Source organism: Zonotrichia albicollis, chromosome 4, assembly GCF_047830755.1.
Source record: "Zonotrichia albicollis isolate bZonAlb1 chromosome 4, bZonAlb1.hap1, whole genome shotgun sequence".
Taxonomy (NCBI): domain Eukaryota; kingdom Metazoa; phylum Chordata; class Aves; order Passeriformes; family Passerellidae; genus Zonotrichia; species Zonotrichia albicollis.
Genome location: NC_133822.1, coordinates 4,863,005 through 4,880,818, shown reverse-complemented (window position 1 = coordinate 4,880,818; position 17,814 = coordinate 4,863,005). Strand labels below are relative to the sequence as shown.

At 42.9% G+C, this 17,814-nt stretch overlaps 1 protein-coding gene across 4 annotated transcripts in view; it reads left to right on the top strand.

Annotated features, from left to right (window-relative positions):
- The window catches only part of SFMBT2 (Scm like with four mbt domains 2), a 116,036-nt gene that overhangs the window by 83,162 nt on the left and 15,060 nt on the right, over positions 1-17,814 (top strand). For all 4 annotated transcript variants that reach the window (XM_005494459.4, XM_074538712.1, XM_074538711.1 and 1 more), the window contains 5 exons: positions 3,340-3,453; positions 4,750-4,792; positions 5,392-5,462; positions 7,129-7,268; positions 11,585-11,694. In XM_005494459.4, the coding sequence (XP_005494516.2) occupies positions 3,340-3,453; positions 4,750-4,792; positions 5,392-5,462; positions 7,129-7,268; positions 11,585-11,694 (478 nt within the window). The remainder of the gene's footprint in view (positions 1-3,339; positions 3,454-4,749; positions 4,793-5,391; positions 5,463-7,128; positions 7,269-11,584; positions 11,695-17,814) is intronic.

Sequence of the window (17,814 nt, the reverse complement as noted above, 5' to 3'; positions counted from 1 at the left end):
TTACAACTTACCATAAAAAAGCCCTGCGTGCATCTATTTTATTTTGAGTTCTGATATATAGATGCTTTAAGCTTGGTTTATATCTCAGTACCAGGAATTGAATGATCTGTTGTAAACAGAAAAGATGCAAAAGACTGCAGAAAACAGAAAGAAATCTTTGCTGCTCTAGGAATACATCACTACAGTATGCACAGTGTTATGCAAAAAGCAGGCATTAAAGAAAAAAAACAGCCAACTGCTTGCAGAGTTGTAAAATAAATGTGGCTTGAAGTGAGGCATGGGTTTTTTTTACTCCATTAATATAGTGTTGTTTCTGACTGATTCTTTATATTCTGGAAGCAGCAAGGCTCCCCAGCTTCCACAGGAACCCCTCACTGAAGACCTCAGGTCCCACCATTTATCACAGGCGCCTCTGCAGCTTTCATTGTTGCCCTCCCAGTTTCCCAGTTGGACAGCCCAGGCTGCAGGCATAAACCAGGAGCACAGGAGTTAAGCAGGGCTGAGTTAGACATGGGGGAACACTGTGTGATAAATCACACTTTGTACAGTAGCAAAACCCTAAACTCGAAGGCGAGCATTTAATGAGCAGCAGTGCGTTCCCCCGTGGTGGAGGAGAAGCTCAGGACTGATGGGATGCTCTGTGCTCTCTGCTACTTTATTACTCATCATCTGCATTGTTAATTTTTACTGGTTCATTTTAGATTTTAGAGCTTGAAGCTTTCTGCTGTGAATTTATACAAGTAATAATGCACGCTCCCTGCACAGCCCAGGAATTTGAGGAAAACCCTTTTGGTTAATCACTTCTCCAGGGAGGTTTCCTGTAATTTCCCCTTTTACAGTTTTCTGGAGTTGCTGCTCTGTTCTACCCATCCTGTAAAATTCATGGTAGACATTTTCCTCACCTTGTTTCCAGTTTCCTTGTTTTCCCTTTAACCTCCCAATTCCCATGGACATTTCTTGCTCTGAGAAGAGAACGGCATAAAACGCAACAGATGAAACTAATGACTCTCAGAAAAGCTGTTTTCCACTCCTGTGAGTGAGGCCAAAGGAAGCAGTAAGATGTTGGAAGTGGAATTCAGGGTTATCAATTGCCAGAGGGCAGAAGCAGTGCCAGGGAGGACAGAGGAGCTGTGAATGTGTCTTACAAGAGGAACAAAGTGTTGCTGGAGAACAGGCATTGTGCTGCTTTCTTGCTCCTCAGGGTGGCTGCAGCTGTAAAATTGAGAAGCAGAATGTTCATAGAACCATTTTGGTTGGAAAAGATCCTTCATGTCTCATTTGTTGTTGCTTGTAAGCAGGAAAGTACATTTCATCTGGTTACTTTATAATAATTTTGAATTGTAGAATAATTAGGTTGGAAAGGACCTCTAAAATAATGGAGTCTGTTTTGTCAGAATAACACCATTACAATAATGAAGTAATTGGTTTTCCCAGACCTGGTGACATTTCAGTGGGGTCTGTGTTGATTTCTTGTTCTGTTTAGGGCTTGATCCATGGCTTACTCGCTGTCTGCATGTCTTGCCACTGACTCATTGTTGTCACATGGGGTCCTTGCCTGGATTTGTGTCAGGTGGAAATGGAGCTTTCATCAGGTTCAAACTGAGCAGTGACCATGTGGTATTATCTCATGGAGGGAAATGGTTTTTCAGGGAATTTCAGCTGCTGGAATCTTGTATTCAGCAAGTTGTGTCCTTGCCCTATACCTTCATCCCATTCTCTTTCCCCTATTCTGGTGTGTATTTTCAGTGGATACTGCATGAACACAATGCAGGGCTCAGGAAACACCATGAGGACATCTTTGGATCTACACAGACATCATAATTGCATTTTTTTCATTATTTCCTCTGCACCTATTTCCCTGCCTCCTTTGAGGAGGAGGCTTTTTTCTGCAGCCACACACTCTGAGAGCAGCAGGCTCATTACTGAGCCAAATGCTGCACCTCAGCCTCAGTGCTGTTCCCATCTCAGAGTTCAATTACTGTTTCAATTACACCACAAGCCCTTGATGAACACACATTAGTGAGAAACTCCCTGTAGTCCTCTGGCTGTGCACAGTCAAGTGCTTGCTGCCTTTAGCAGGAGGCAAAGATGTTTTAGCAGATGCCAAGGCAAGGGTGATGCAGGGGAAACTGCTGATCCTTTGGTCTCTTTTATTAGGAGATCTCCCCATGCTGGTGCTGGAGCGTCTCTCCTGGGGTGGAATTGGCAGAGGGAGGAGGTGAAGTTGCTGGCCCAGGTGTACCAGCAACTTGAACTTGAATTGGAGTGGTTAAATGGTGCCTTGACTCAGGACACAAGAATTGTTTTATAAAGAACTCAAAGCCAGCAGGAGTATCTTCATTGCATTTTGAGTGAAAATCGGGTAAATTAGGGAAAAAAGTAGGAAAAATTTCCTTCATTGACGGAGTGGTCAAGCATTTTAACATGTTTCCCAGGGGAGTGGTGGAATAATGTCTCTGGAAGTGTTCAAAAGTCACATAGACGTGGTGCTGAGTTACATGGGTTAGTGGTGGGCCTGGCAGTGACAGGTTAATGGTTGGGCTTGCTGATCTTGGAGGTCTTTTCCAACCTAAATAATTCATTTGTTCTGTGAGTGGGACCCACATCAAGAAGAAAGGAGGTTGTCTTCTTAAGTAGGTGTAATAACCAAATTGGAAGATAATTGCTATAACTAGAGACTTCAGGTGAAGTTTTGGAGTCAGCATCGTGCCATAGACCTTGGAGCATCTGTCCCACTTGGGATTTTCATACTGCTTCTCTCCTGTTGGGTGACCAGCTCTTGTTTCATGTGAGGAACCCTAGGAGAATTCATGGCACTTCTGAACAGAGGAGTGGCCACCTCTCACCCTTAAAAAATGGGACTCAAGGGCAGAGCTGCACAAAAAAAGCTTCAGGGAAGCACTTGAACATCAAAGCCTCTCTCTCACATTAGCTACCAGCCTGGGAAAGCCTGGATGCACTCTCCTGCCATTAAGAGCAAGCATTCAACACATCCTTCTAACTCAGATATGCAACATCACAAAATATCCAGGGGTCAGCCAGGCTGTCTTGTTGAGGGAAGTTACATGTGTTTAACCTCCCTGACTTTTGGCTGCTTCACTGCACACCCTCAAAGTGCTCTTAATGGGGTTTTCCTCTGAACCACATTGCACTGTAAAAGCAGCAGCCCCATCCTTGCTGTCTGTGCAGAGCTGAAGATGAAATGATGCCTGATTTGGGTGCAGGGAAGCAGATTTATTTTTACACGTTCCATCACATCCCAGGCTTGTGATGGATGCTTGGATGGCTCTGAGCTTGGTTTTCCCATGCCTAAATCCCATTATAAATTTGTGTTTGTAGGTTCACAGATGCCCTCTCCAGAGTACATTGTTGATGTGGAGTCCATGGACATTTTCCCTGTTGGCTGGTGTGAAGCAAATGCTTATAACCTCACCCCACCACACAAAGCTGTTTGTAAGTACATGGAGACCTGAGCAGTGCAGATGATATCAGGGATTTTTCCTAAGGTCTCTAATCCCATTTTTGACACTATCAACCTACCCAGCAGACCAATAACCAGGCTATTTACAGTACACAATCAAATGTACTGCAATAAATCATAATAAATCTAATTAGTGACCAGACTGGAATTATACAGTTTGTATTTTTCTCTGTGATCAGCCCCTCCAAAAATGGGGTTGTCTCTGCTGGGGAAGGCTGTTCCATGGTTTGGGATTGCAGAGGGGGTTGTGGGTTTGCAGTGGGGTTGTTGGTCAGTGGGGTTGTCAGAGGGAAGCCAGGTTTTGTTGTGCTGAGCCAGGTTCACTCAGGCAGCTGAGTGCACTGGGGACAAAGACCTCAAATTGAAAAAAACCAAAACCATAAAATGTCAGGTAGAATGGATATACAGAGGCCATCCAGATGCCCCTTTCCAAAACAGGATCTGCTTCATTTAAATAGAGAAATAATTGCTGCCATTCTGTGATGGAATTTCTGCCCTTTCCCAGGGTATCTGTCCCTTATTTCACTGCCCTTGCAAACTCAGAGATTTTCCTGTGCAGTTTAAATTCCCCCACAGCACAATTAAGCTCACAGTGTTTTGTCCTGCCTCCACTGCATATTAAGACAAATTTCTTTCCTTTCTATTTGCATTTGAGGGCAGTTCATGAGAACTCAGTGGCTTGGTGTTGTTCTCCTGTTCCAACATATCCAATCTCAAGCCACTAGGTGAAAAATTGGCCTCATTGTTTATATTAATTAACATCTGAAAGGCAAATTTTAAAATGTATTGTCCCTTTCAAAGAGTTAAATATGCTTAAGTTAAAAATCAGGCAGCCAGAGCCTAATTTAGGAGAATACTGCTATGGCAACATTATGCAGCCTTATCACAAGTTATTGCTGGGGATAAATTATGCTGGAGGTAATCATGCTTGTAAAATGTAATCTTATCCATATGTGTTTCTGTATGGAAAAATATTTGTGTTTTTATTTTAATTTTTTTTCTTTTATGCTGATCCCATAAAACACAATATTAGCATTCCAGAGGAAAGATTAAATGTATTATTACATCCTTAAAGTAGGTTTTAATGATGTAGTGACTTACTTAAAAAATACCAAGAAAAGATGGTGATAGTAATTAAGTACCATTTCATTGTGTTCAAAGTCATTTTATAGTCAGTGCATTTACACAGCTTTTTATGCATTCTGGGTGTACTTTACAGGACAGAAGGGGACAAAATTATTTTTTTCTTTCTTGCTTCATTTTTGCAGTGCGAAGGAAGAGGAGAATTGCAGTTGTGCAGCCAGAAAAACAGTAAGTTGTTTTGGGGTTTTTTTTGTTATTTAAGGTGGTGTTTTCACAAGAATGCATCAGGTCTTCCAGGGGGGATAATACACAGCAGCTGTGTAGCTCAGTAACTACTGCTCAGATACTGCAGCACAGCCAGCAAGAGGATTCTTTTAAGGCTGAAATATTTGTTAGCATATTAGAAAGTCTCTGTAACAGCAATTTTTTATTGGCTGGGGCTGTACAGCCCCTGTCTGATGGCCAGCAAGGGATGCTTAGGGAAGATGGACATATACCAAGAGGGCATTTCCCTGTCTAGCTCTTGCAGTTTGTAGAAACTTGAATTTAAGGGGTTTAAGGGAGATATTTGGAGCCTGGAGGTCTAAAGCTGACACATCACAGAGTATATTTTCAGAGAAGGAGGGGATCTGGCTCCTTCATGTGCGATGCCCTGATCTGTGATCAGCCATGGGGAAGTGGAATTGTGTTGGAGATGTCTCTGTTCCCCATCCCAGGCTGCTGCTGGTGTAGCTTTTGGTTCAGCCTGGGGACTGCTTCTGGCCCTTTCTGATGCTATTAAATACAACAAATACTCAATTAAATACATCCAATTCCTCTTTTAACAGGTTACCATCCACAGTGCCTGTTGAGAAAATACCTCATGACCTCTGCCCAGTTCCTCAGCTAGACACAACAGGTAAGGATCCTTATTGCAAAGACCCATGTCCTGTGTGGAAGGGGAGGACCCCAGAAAGGCAGTGAGTTCCAGTAGGGGTGGGGAGATGGAACCACATCCTCAGGGGGTGTAGGGTGGAGTGAACCCTCCTGATGCACAGCAGGTGAGGGTCTGGTTCTCCACATGTCCTGCTGGGGCTATCAGATTTCCCCTGGAGCTTGCCCATTTCAGATGTTGATATCAAGACAAGGCTGATGACTCTCTCTGGTGGAGATGGGTGCAGGTTGTTAATTGACACTGATGAAATTGGGTACAGCAGGACCTGATGGGTCCCCTCTGTTATGTCAGGACTGTGTGGTGTGGCTGCTGCTTCAGCTAAAGGGAAATTCCTCTCCCCTTTAGCAGTGGCAGGAGGCTCTGAGTGCAATATTCATCCAGTTAATGGTGTGAACCCAGCAGCAGGGACAGGATTTAACTCACTTTATTTCAGCAGGCTGTGGACTCATGTTGGCATTGCAGCCAACACCCCATTACAGTCAAATGGGGAGAGTCAGGGTCCTTTTGGGTATGACAACCAAAAAAAGTGGATAACCACTTGGAAGGCCTGTGAACCACATCTAGAAATTCCCATTTCTCTCCGTGGTCTATAAAGGAGCCCAGAGTAATTAGCCCAGCCAAGGAAAACTGCTCTGTAGACCCATGTTGGGTCAGGGAGTGGCACTGCAGGACTTGTGGGGTTGGACAGGAGCTGAAGAGGGGTTTCTAAAGCTCTTTCTTCACTGAGAGAATGTTCTCCCTGAGCTGACCCCCTGTCTCTGAGGCTCAGCTCATGCATCCCCTCCTGGCAGGTTGCAGTGAGGTGCTCGTGTCCCCCTGCAGTGTGAGTTCTGGGAGAGCCCTGGCTCATGTCGTGGATTAACTCCTTTCCCAGTCCTCCTTTCAGCAGCCAAATCAGTCACTATCAAAAACACTTCATTTTCCCATGCTGGATGGATTTGAATAGCAGAGGCTTCCCAACCCTCTATTCCAGGGCAGAATTTTGTTCCTCCTTTTTACTCCTCCCCTTCTTCCCACATGCAGGAGGAAGAAGTGTGGAAAATAGAAAAATAGAAACATCCACAGGCACAGGATGGTTTAATTTGCAGCCTTGGAAGAAGCTTGAATTGATGTAAAAATAAAGTACACAGACATTAAACAGAAAAATCATAAACTTGTGTTCTGTAGTTATAAGTAAGAATATGCCTTAAATGAGAAACTGTATTCATGAAAGGTTTATAATGTCAGGGTGTAATTGTATACAATAAGCTAAGAGTTTAGAAGTTATAATAAAAGCATGTGTGTGTACATGTGATTGTAACCCATTAGATGAATGTGTTTACACATTACAGTAGAAGTAAGTAAAGGTGATAAGTTAGAAAAACAAAATAAAGTTTGTGGCAATTATCCATTAGATTAGAAAGTTATATATTATCTTGTAATGAAAAACTTGAGACCATTTTGAGCTACAGCTGACTACTTATTCTCTTAAATATCACAGCCTCTAAGATTGATATTTATTTAAACAATAAATTGTTTTTAAACCAACTGTAGTCCCATCCCTTCAATTAAAGCAATGATAATACAGAAATGCCCTTGATTTTTGGTATAAGAGTGCTGCAGGCACCTCACTGCTGCTTTCTCCTTGCAGGCACCATCAATGGGAGGTACTGCTGCCCCCAGCTCTACATCAACCACCGCTGCTTCTCAGGTCCATACTTAAACAAAGGCAGGATTGCAGAGCTACCTCAGTCTGTGGGGCCTGGCAAGTGTGTGCTGGTCCTCAAGGAGGTATGGCCCTGCTCTCTTTTGGGGGGATTTCAAAGGAAACTATGGGTCATGGCTTGCCAGACCCAGAATTAACAAACAGTGCACCTAAAATTGTCCTGGAGTGGTTACCATGAGGCAAAACTGCAAGCCAGGAAGAAGGGGCAGGTTTTGCATTGTGGGTTTTGATGGGAGAGCTGATATTTTTCAAGCATGGGGAGTTCTTTTGGTTGGAAGCAACTTCGCTGTGGGTTGCCGTCAACACAGGAGCGAACAGCAGTGTCATGGAGATGTGGGCATCTTGTTTTGGAGATATAAACAATTTCCCAAGGAGCAGGACAATGGCAGTGGCCCAGCATTGGTTACTTTGCAGAAAATATTCAAGCTTATTATGGCCATAAACTCAAGCTCATTCTGACCGTGGGAACCAGTTCCAAATTCTGGAAAGGGTGAAAAGAAAATATTCAGGGTGTTGCTGTACCTGATTCCTGGTAGCTGTTGCTGAGATGAGGGAGGTGCCAGCAGCACAGAGAGCCCTGGGCAGGATGGAGGTGAAAAATTGCAGCACAATTGAAGTTCCTGATGCTCCTCAGCCATTTCTACCTAAGGCTTGTCATTACCTCCACTGATGCAATGAAGCATCATCCTGTTTGTGTGCCCTTGAGTCCCAGAGTTTTAGGTGAGTAGCAAGTAACTCTTATGCAGTTTATTATTACCAAACTTATTTTTACAGCTTTGCTGTTCATTATTCCCAGTGCCACCACAAGTTTTGTACTGGGACCACTGGTTTATTGTGGTTTCTTTCACTGGAAGAGGCAAGTGAGGTGGCAGTGCCTGTTGTTTGACATCAGCTGCAAAGTTTGTCTCATTCCTGAAGTATTTTCTTGGAAAACAAGTTGAAACCTGGAGCCAAATACAATGGGGACATCAGTTACTGCCATCCAGCCATTGCACCTGGGATGAAAAGTGGTGACTGTAAGGTAGTTCTATGTAATAAGGGCTGACTTGAAGTTAAATTAAAATAAATACATTGTCAGCTTCAGTTTTAGTACTGGGGTCAGAATATCTAAGAAGCCTAAACAGTTCTTCATATGTGCCAAGAACTCCTCAGCAGCATTGTAAAATAAAACAAAGTGTCTTCTTAAGACTCCAGATGATCTATAACCCCCCATATTTTAGAGAAATATGCTGTAAAGATTAATTGGCTTCATTGCTTACTGCTTTTGCTATTTTTAAGACACTTTGCTCTTTCTCTATTTAAAAAAATATTGACCATAACAAAAGATGCCCTTTAGATCCTTGATCATCTAGTGAAAGAATCCCAGATAACTCTTTTGCTCTCCTCTCTCTGACACATCAGTATTCCAAGTTAAAAAAACTAAGTTTACTGCCCTGCTTTGAGGCCACCCTGGGATTTAGTATCCCTTGTTAGGTGAGAGTGTGGGATTATATCTCAGATAGAGGAAGGAAAATGAGTTTTTCGTCATGAGAATGCTGATCATTGAGGTCTTGAATAGGAGAAAAGAGTTGTGATCATATTTTAGCTGTACCTTGACAGTGAAGGTTAGGAAGGAAGTTAGGAGTTTTCCTAAGAAAGCTTCATCCATCTCAAAACTTGAGACTGTTTTGAGGGGGATGGAGATGGGGAAATGTGTGAACACCAAAGAACTGTGATGGGAACAAAAGTGCTGAACTGCCCAGTGGCATCAGGCACACCAGATATACTCAAAAAAGAGCCCTGTGCACATGAAAATACATGACATGGAGAACTTTATGAACATCATCAGGTGCTTGTGAGGTGGGGCAAAGGCTTGTGATGGTGCTGCCTGATCATGTTCACTGGTGTGACTCCAACTCACTCAGCTCTGGAAATCCAAAGGTCAGCAGCATCAAAATAAAACCTCACTGATGGATAACAGCAAAGGCTGAGCTTGCCTAATCCCCCCTGTGCTCCAAGGCACCCAAACCAGTCCTGATGCAGAGGGCTGAAATTAAACCACCAAAATCTGTGACTGGTCACGCTCCAGCCAAAGGAAATTTGACCTGTCTGAGATGGTTGATGTAATTTTCCATCTCCAGAGAATGTTGGAAACTGGTCTAGGTTTCTTCACTGGTTTTGTTTAAATCACAGTTATTTTTTTTTTGCCAAAATTCTGTTTGTTTGCATTTAATAGAGTGCAATATGTAGTGATGCTGTTGCTAGAAGGTGCCAGTGTTACTGTGATGATGGACCTTTGCTGTAGAGTAAGATGCCATACCCAGTGACTCACTTGAGATACAAGAGGAGTAAAACCCAGAGGTTTTAAATTTTAAAACCAGAGGTTTTAATTTTTTCCCCCTTCCCTGTAAAGGAAATAATTGTTCTTACAAAACACTCATTTTTTTGAACTGAGTGTAGAAGTTTACAGAGTCCTGCTGGTGACAAGCCAGCTTTGAGAAAAGTCCTGGCACTGTAGGTGCCTGTGCAGGGCTGGAGTTGATTAGGTGTCTGGGAGAACGCCCAGACAGGGCCACACTGGTATTGCAGGCTTGGGTTTTCTTTTCTTTTCTTGCTCATTTCCCAGCTATTCTGACAACTCATACAAGCACCATTTCACGGGTGGAAATTGGTCAGCAAGATGCTTTCTGCCCCATATGTCTGCACCACCCAGGGTGGGTGTAGAGGTGTGCTCAAGGAGAGCCTTCCAAACAAACGCCTGCACAGGGGTTAAAACTCCCTGCATTTGCTGATCAAGACACCTGATGAGCTGTGAAGGAGTGTGGCAGCTCCCCAGACACTTGATGTTTTGAAAACCCACTTCTGTCTGGCTTCCTGATACCAGGTGTCACAGGCCAGTGCCCCTCAGTTTGTGTGGGGAGAGACCAGCAAGAGAAGTTGTGGGTGAGCAGCTGGAAGGGCTCACTCAGAAACCGTCATTTCATAGCATTTTAAAATGGTTTGGGTTGTATGGGACCATAAAATCATCCAGTGCCACCCCCTGTCATAGGCAGGGTCCAAGCCCCATCCAGCCTGGCTTTGGGCACTTCCAGGGATCCAGGGGCAGCCACAGCTTCTCTGGGCACCCTGTGCCAGGGCCTCCCACCCTCAGGAAAGAATCTTTTCCTCATTTCCAGTCTAAATCTACCTTCTGTCAGTGTTTGGTGTCTCTAATTGGACTTTTTTGAAGACTGGTTTGAGTTATGTTTCCAAGGGCCCAATGATAAATTAAATTTTGCTTCTAGTAAATAACCTATCCAAGCAACTCCAGCCAGTGCCATTTTACAGAGTGCTCTGCAGCATTAAGTGAAGCCCTTGCCTGAAAATGATTAATCCTGTAGGGTTTTCAAAATGCTAGCAAATCCTCAGGTTGCTGGATTTAGAGGGGGAAAAAACCCAACCCAGAAAAAACCAACCAAACAAACATAAACACATTGGTCACTGCAGTATGACCTAGTTATTTTTTCATTTCTGATGAACTCTGTTCATGGTTGTTGGATAAACTTCATGTTCATCATACTGAAATCATTTGCAGGCCCCCAAGGAATTAAGAACAGGCGTTAGGTAACGAGCTAAATTAGATGAAAACCAATCCAGATTCACTGTGGGATCACTCATGTGCATACAATGCAGAGTGTTCAAACACACAGTCTGGTGCTGTTAAGAGATTTGTTTTCCTTGTGTTTATCTCCGTATGCCAAGTGCAGGCTATTAAAGCTTGCATTTCCTGAGCCAATAGCAAGAATAATTTTTTTCTCAGTGACTTTGGATTAAAAGGATTGGCACATGTGCTCTCTTGTACAGAGTGGACACACACTGGGCTCCAGGCACACCTCCTGCAAACTCTTTTTATGGAGACTTCATTGCTATTCTGTTAATACAGTCAAGGCACACAACTCTCAGCCTCTTAAGCACATTGCTGACCTCAAATGTGTGAATTTCCCCTTCAGTGTTCACTTTGTGGTGGTGCACATGACCTGTATCTGGTTGTGCCTTCAGAACTATTTCTGCTTTCATTTTTTTATTAAACTGGTCCATGATGGGTGCAGTCTGTGGAATCTGGTTTAGGTGAGAGTGTTTTTCCACAAAGACAAAATCACTGCTTAGCAGATTATTAGGGTTAAACAGCAGCATTTAATGCAGTTACCTTTTCAAACTCAGGTGTTATCTATAATATGGCAGCAATGATGGCAAAATATGTATAGTACATGTATAATGATCCATTCTGGGACCCCTCCTGCTTGCATCCAGCACTTAACCTGTGCAACCAGTACAGAAACAAGCTGCTCCTGCCTGTGCAGCACCTGTGTAGTCAAGGACTGCTTTTAAAGGCATCATTGTTGTTGGTTTTATCTCCCCATAGGTTCTCAGCATGGTGATCAATGCAGCTTACAAGCCAGGGAGTGTTTTGCGAGAACTGCAGCTTGTGGAAGACCCTCAGTGGAATTTCCAGGAGGAAACACTTAAAGCAAAGTAAGTCTTCAACCTGTGTTCTTTTATTTGGGAGGTTTCAGAAAGGAAACTGACTTGGGAAAAAAAATTGTAAGAAAAGGGCTTTTTTTCTATTGTGAGAGTTTTACTTTTCTAATTATCGTTTTGCTCCACTGAATTATTTGACTCATTCGTAGCAACTTCAGAAATGAAATATTCACCTGAACAGTTCATTTCTGTTGTCTTTCTCCAAGCAGCCATCCAGTTTTTGATGAAGTCAAGTCCTGAGTTTTATGATAAGCTGTTCTTATAAGCTTGGCTATTACTGAATGAACTAAATTCCTGGCTTCCTAGATGGAGGACTATAGCTGCTTTTAAATTAGAGCCTGTCAGGGTAATGCGGGAAAAACTGGTGAGAATGAGTGGCACCAAAAAAAGTTCAAACAATTAGCAGGGACACATTTTTTTAACAGGAGTGTGATTAGGGCAAAGTAGTAACAGATCAGAGATTCAGGTCAAGATTTGATGCCTTTCTAGAATATATTCTTCAATTCTCTTCTAAACAGCACAAAAGAATACTGAATTCCTCCTTCCAGCATTAAAATCTACCTGTTTATGTCTTCTTTATGTAATGGGCACTATACTTTGGATGTGTTCGAGCAATTGTTGTCTCTCTGAAAGAAGGGAGTCTTACCTAAGCTCTCTCCAGAGTCCTTCTGAAGAGTAATTCTTCCCACTTGAAGATGGATCTCAATAAATATTTCTTTGAAGAAAGCTTTCTTTGTTGACTAATGGTCACCTTGACTTTTTAAGTACTGTAGTTAAATGCAGTGAATCTCACCCTTTGTACTGAACTCTGTGACTCCTTTTCAAAGAAAAGCAATTTTCTCTTGGTTATTTGATATGAATAGCTGCCAAACACAGCACTATTGATGGCTACTGTATTTGCTCTTTGCCCATGCAGATATTACAGAGAGTTCATGTGTTCTCTGGTTGAGGGAGGGAGTTGAGAAACTTTTACTCTGTACACTTAAACTGCATTCCTATAAGGAGGATTGCAAACTGAAATGAAAATCTACTAAAAACATCCTATTTTTATTTTGCTGCTTTCACCCATGTGGAGTATCAGGCTTTTGTGTTTGTTGTGGATGGAAGTCTAAAAGTCAACTTTGTGCATGCAAATTTTCGTTTAAAACAGGTCTTTGTCCATGACCTGGTTTTCATTGATTCCAGGATCTCACATCTTGTGCTACAAATACCAGGTAATTCACTCCTGCAGTTACTTAGCAGTTGTGAAATCAAGTTGTAATGCCCTTTATTACTTAATATCCTCTTCTACAAAGAACTGAGCTTACAGGCACTTTTCCTATTAGCAGTATTTTGAATAGGATTTTGTTGGAGTTTCCCATTTGAGTGTGGGGATCTGCCTGGTGCAAAAGCAGAAATACCTATTTCTTAAGGCTGCTGCAATCCATATTTCTAATGGGAGACAACCTGGGAAATGTTTAACTGACCATCCATGGTAGTATTTTAGTCACAGTCCGTATTTGTGTTCCGGTGTGCTGGCTGCCCCAGCAGGCATCCACCTCACTCTCCAGGGAGTCAGGCAGCGTCTTTCAACTTTATTAAGCCACAGAAGGGACCATTACAGGCTCAGAGCCAGGACAGCAAGTTTTGAAGTGCTTTCTGAGGATTCTCCTCCAGTGTGGCATTGCCCTCTGGCTCCTGAGGAGACAAAGCTCGTGGGGCTGGACAGTGCCTGGTTCCTGCAGCTCTCTGGCTTCTGTGGCTGATCTCTTCACAGAGCAGTGCTTGGTGCTGGTGCCAGCTTGCACCACTCTGTGGGTAGTTTGAGTGCTTCTAAGAGTGGATAGCAGAGTATTGACATGCCCCAAGACTGTTTGGCTACCCTAGGACTTCCTTCTTATTTTCCTTTTTAGTTTGCTTGAGTTGCTCCATTCTGAAGTTTTAATTGCATTAGGTTGTTCAGGAGCAAGAAAGAAAATACAGTTAGGAAACCAGATACTGTGGAACATTCAAACAGCCCATGACACCTTCCACCAGCTGTGACAGTGCTCCAGAATCTTAAACACAGACCTCTAATGAGCAACAGAGGCCTTCAATGAGCAACTTCCAGCTCCATGGGCTCTGGATGGTGCCTGTTGCTAAGGGTGGCAGCTCCAGAGCCAGCTGTGATGGGGACACATGGTGTCACCTTCTTTCTGATGTGGGCTGGCACCTCCTTGGATCTTGGCAGTGCTGTTTGTCTGCAGTGCCTGCAGCAGGGTGGAGCAAAGGGAGAGGTGAAGAGAAAGCTGCTTTTCCCACTGTTCCAAAAGCCAGGTTTTGCACTGCCAGGAATGCATTATCTCAGTCCTGGGGCAGCCCGTGTTTAGTTCTCTCTGCTGCCATGAGTGACCACTGTGGAATCAATTACGCTCACCTTGCAAAGAAGATAAAACAATTTAGATTGTCCAGAGAGATGTGTTTGCAGGGTGTGATGGCAGCTGCTTCCCATCAGCACTGCTGGCTCTGTGTGAGAAGAGTCAAACCTGATTTATTGGTGATGATGAGTTAGAAATGTCAGCCTTGATCCTCCTGGGTTCCCATGAGGGCCAGTTGAAGCTGTTGGCATTCAACCCTTATAGTTTTGATGCTCTTAAGTGCAGTGCCTACATCTTGATTTGCCTTCCCAGTTTTACATAAAATGCTTAAGGGACTTCATGCTTTTCAAGGGGTTTCATTTCTAAGTGCTGATAATGGGGCTGTTTGGATTTACCCAATTTTGCAAGGCTTTGGACATAAACAAAAGCAGTGTGTGCACAAAGTTGTCTCCTGGGTCTTGTATGAAGCCCAGTTGATCAAAATAATAAAGATGAGTATTCCTTGACTCCTTCATTAAATGAAATCCTGAGAGTTGCTCAAATCCAGTAGCTGAACTCCAGGAATATTTACCCCTATGCCAGACATCATTGCTTATTTATGAGGCAGCATTTCAAAGAAAGCCTTTTCACTGCAGCTGCTTTAGAAGACTGCCTTCAACTTGTGATAGGTGAGGTGTTTGAAATCTTCTTTGCCTCAGCCTTTGCTAGTGAGGGTTTGCTCGCAGGCTTCCCAGAGCCCTGATCCTGTTTGAGGAAGTGAAGTGTTACCCGCAGTAGGTGAAAAAGAATCTAAAAACCCAGGAAGCAAGCTGGATGTGCACAAGTGCATGGAAGCAGTTGGGATGCAGCCAGCTCTGCCTGGGAGAACTGGCCAATGTCATTGCAAGGCCGCTCGCTGGCGTGTTTGGAAGCTGATGAGGATGAGGGAAGAATCCTGATTTTTGGAAAAGACGATTATCACACCCCTCCTTAGGAAGGACAAGAAGGAGGATCCAAGTAACAAAGCTCTCAGATTTATTTTCCTGGAAAGGTTATTAGCCAGGTCCTCTTGGAAGCCATTTCTGAGAACATGCAGGACCAGTAGGGGACAGGCAAGAAGCAAAGGGGGAGTTGTGCCTGATGTGATGAGGTAACTGGTTTGGGGTTGAGGAAGAAACAGCGGAAATTTGTGTTCATTTTGAGCAAGGCTTTACAAGCCAGGATCAGTGGAATGATTCACACCTTTTATTTCTCTAATCAGGAGACTTAATGAGACAAGGCCTTACAACCAGAGCATTCCAGTGCCCTTTCTGAATCCAGTGTTCAAGAGTACAAAATCCCACTGGATGATTAAATAGCTTTGAAGGAAGTTAACTACTTACGTTAACTTCAGGGTAGACAGACAAAATAGAAATTTCTTGCAAAGAATAGAAAGGAGTTTTAAGTCCCCCAAAAGGAAATTGAGACTTTTTAGTTGCTCAAATTAGTCACAAGAATTGTCAGAACTCCTTAGAATGGGACTTTTGAAAATGAGGTTCTCAATGTTCTTGCTTTTTGAAGTTTTTCAGCAAAATACTTTCTGTGTCATCACACAGCAGTCCATAACTGGGGCTTCTAGAAGTCCCTATGTTCTCCTGAGCCTCTAATCTATTTTAGGGAACTTCAACAGAAGAATTCTATTGCAAAGTGTTGTTCATTTAATATTTTTGCTCATGGATCAGCAAGTGTATTTTTCATGGAAATAGTTCCAGCCTTAAGGTTTTCTCTGAGTTTGGCATCTGAGGGCAGAGAAGGGGGAAGAGGAAAGAAAGATTCCTTTGGTTTTAGCTGGAAAATAATTTTTTTAAAAAAGAACAGTGATTTCTAAGAAAACCAAAAATATTATCCTTGACATAGCAATTTTCCAAGTCTCCAGTGCTGCTATGCTATGCATGTAGATATTTGCTGCTTGCAAGTGATTGAGAAGATAGGAGCCCTGGTGTAAAAACATAAATAGGAGCATCAGTAGTTGGTAACTTTTTGAGAGATGCTAATGGAAAATGTTTTCTGACAAAGGAGCTCCTACATGGCTGTCCTAGAAACAGCTCAGATTACATTTGGTGGTGCCTGTGTTAAAAATCTTTAGTGTGTGTGTGGAATATGGAAAATATTAGGAGAACCTGGTTTATAGTTGAAAGAGGTGCTGCCAAGACCAAAATGATGTAAAAAATATTGCTGTGGCCAGTGCTAACACCTTGGGTTATTGAGGCTGATTGCTGCAGTCATGGAGATCTCCATTTTGCCATCCTCTCTGTTAATTAAAATGTGTGTTGTATTCGAAGCAGACGATGAAATCAGTCAGTTGTTCATTTTCCTAGTTTCATCTTTTCCTTTCAGCAGCCACTGCAGTACAATGGGTCCTTCCTGGGCAGCCAAACACAATAGGAAGCACACAGTTAGAAAAAGTCAGCCATCCTTGAATAATACCCATCAGGCAGCTTTCTTAGCTTATAAGAAAGAAGATCAAGAAGCAATTTGATTAGAGTGCTTTTGCAGGGAAACAAAACCAGATGCAGTCTTTTCATCCTAGTGCTGAAAGTCAGAACAAGGACAAATAAATGTGAGTTAAATTCAGATGCATCCAGACATAAAATGAGGTGTAGGTACAGGTGCTCCCTGTGCCATGATTCTTCCAGTGGGGAGACCCTCGAGGCTGGTGCTTGTCTGGAAGTACTGGTTTAGTCCAAGCAGAGTTATTTGGGTCCAGGTGAAAGCAGCTCAATGAAATCTCTGAGAGCAGACTCACTGACCAAACAATCCAGGCTGTCATTAAACTTCATGGCTCCTGGAGAAGTAATAAGTGCAGGAGTCTTTTCAAACACATTGAAAAGAAATATAAAACTTTTATAAGTAGGTGCATTTAAATGCCTGTGGCATTTAGTGGTTTTGGTATATCAGGTATTGCCAAACCCTGCTCAGCCAGCCTGCCTCTGCAGCTGTTTCATGGGGAAGCTGGGATCATAACAGTGCTCTGTACCTGAAAGGAACATTTTCCCGTTTACATCATCTGGCCAGGTCTTCAAGGGTGTGTGAAAAGGTGGCTCATCAAATCATTCATGCATTCAGGTTAATGAATCCAGGATTGTCCTGGCACCAAAATGGGTATCAGAGCCTGGCACCTTGAAGGAATGCTTCAGGTTTTATGCTGAGGTGATAATTTGCATTGCGACCTGAGCATGGTTGGACTGGGCTGTTCTCAGACCCAAGTTTCATTTGGGTTTCCCCTTTATAACACTTCACGTGCCACAGTTTCAAACCCTTTTCCCACACCTCTTTGTTTCAGAGAGAGCTGTCTGAATGTTTTAACTCTCTGGTCACATCTTTATTCCACCACCTCCTCCTCTTCCTCTCCCATATCTATCAGCAGCTGCTAGGAAACTGCAGATCTTAATACACTGACAAATGCTTTGTTTCATTTTTCCTGGTGACTGTATCTTTCTCTTTCCTTGCCTGCCATCCAGTAATCTTTCTTCCACTGTTATTCCCTCTTTTTCTTGGTTATGTGTTGCTTTTCCCTTCTCTGAGCACATTTGTAATGCCAGTGCCAGGCTCTGGCACAGTTGTTTCTCGTGTTGCATTCCTCAGGATACATAAGAGATGTTTTGAAAACCTTATCTTACTGTTTACAACAGCTTGCTGCTGCTGTTTAATAAATTACGGGGATAATTGGTTTTCCAGGGTTCACATCTACAATGTAGTACAGCGGGGATGTAACTGTATCTTTCTCAGCCATTTATCACTCAGAAACACTTCATATGAA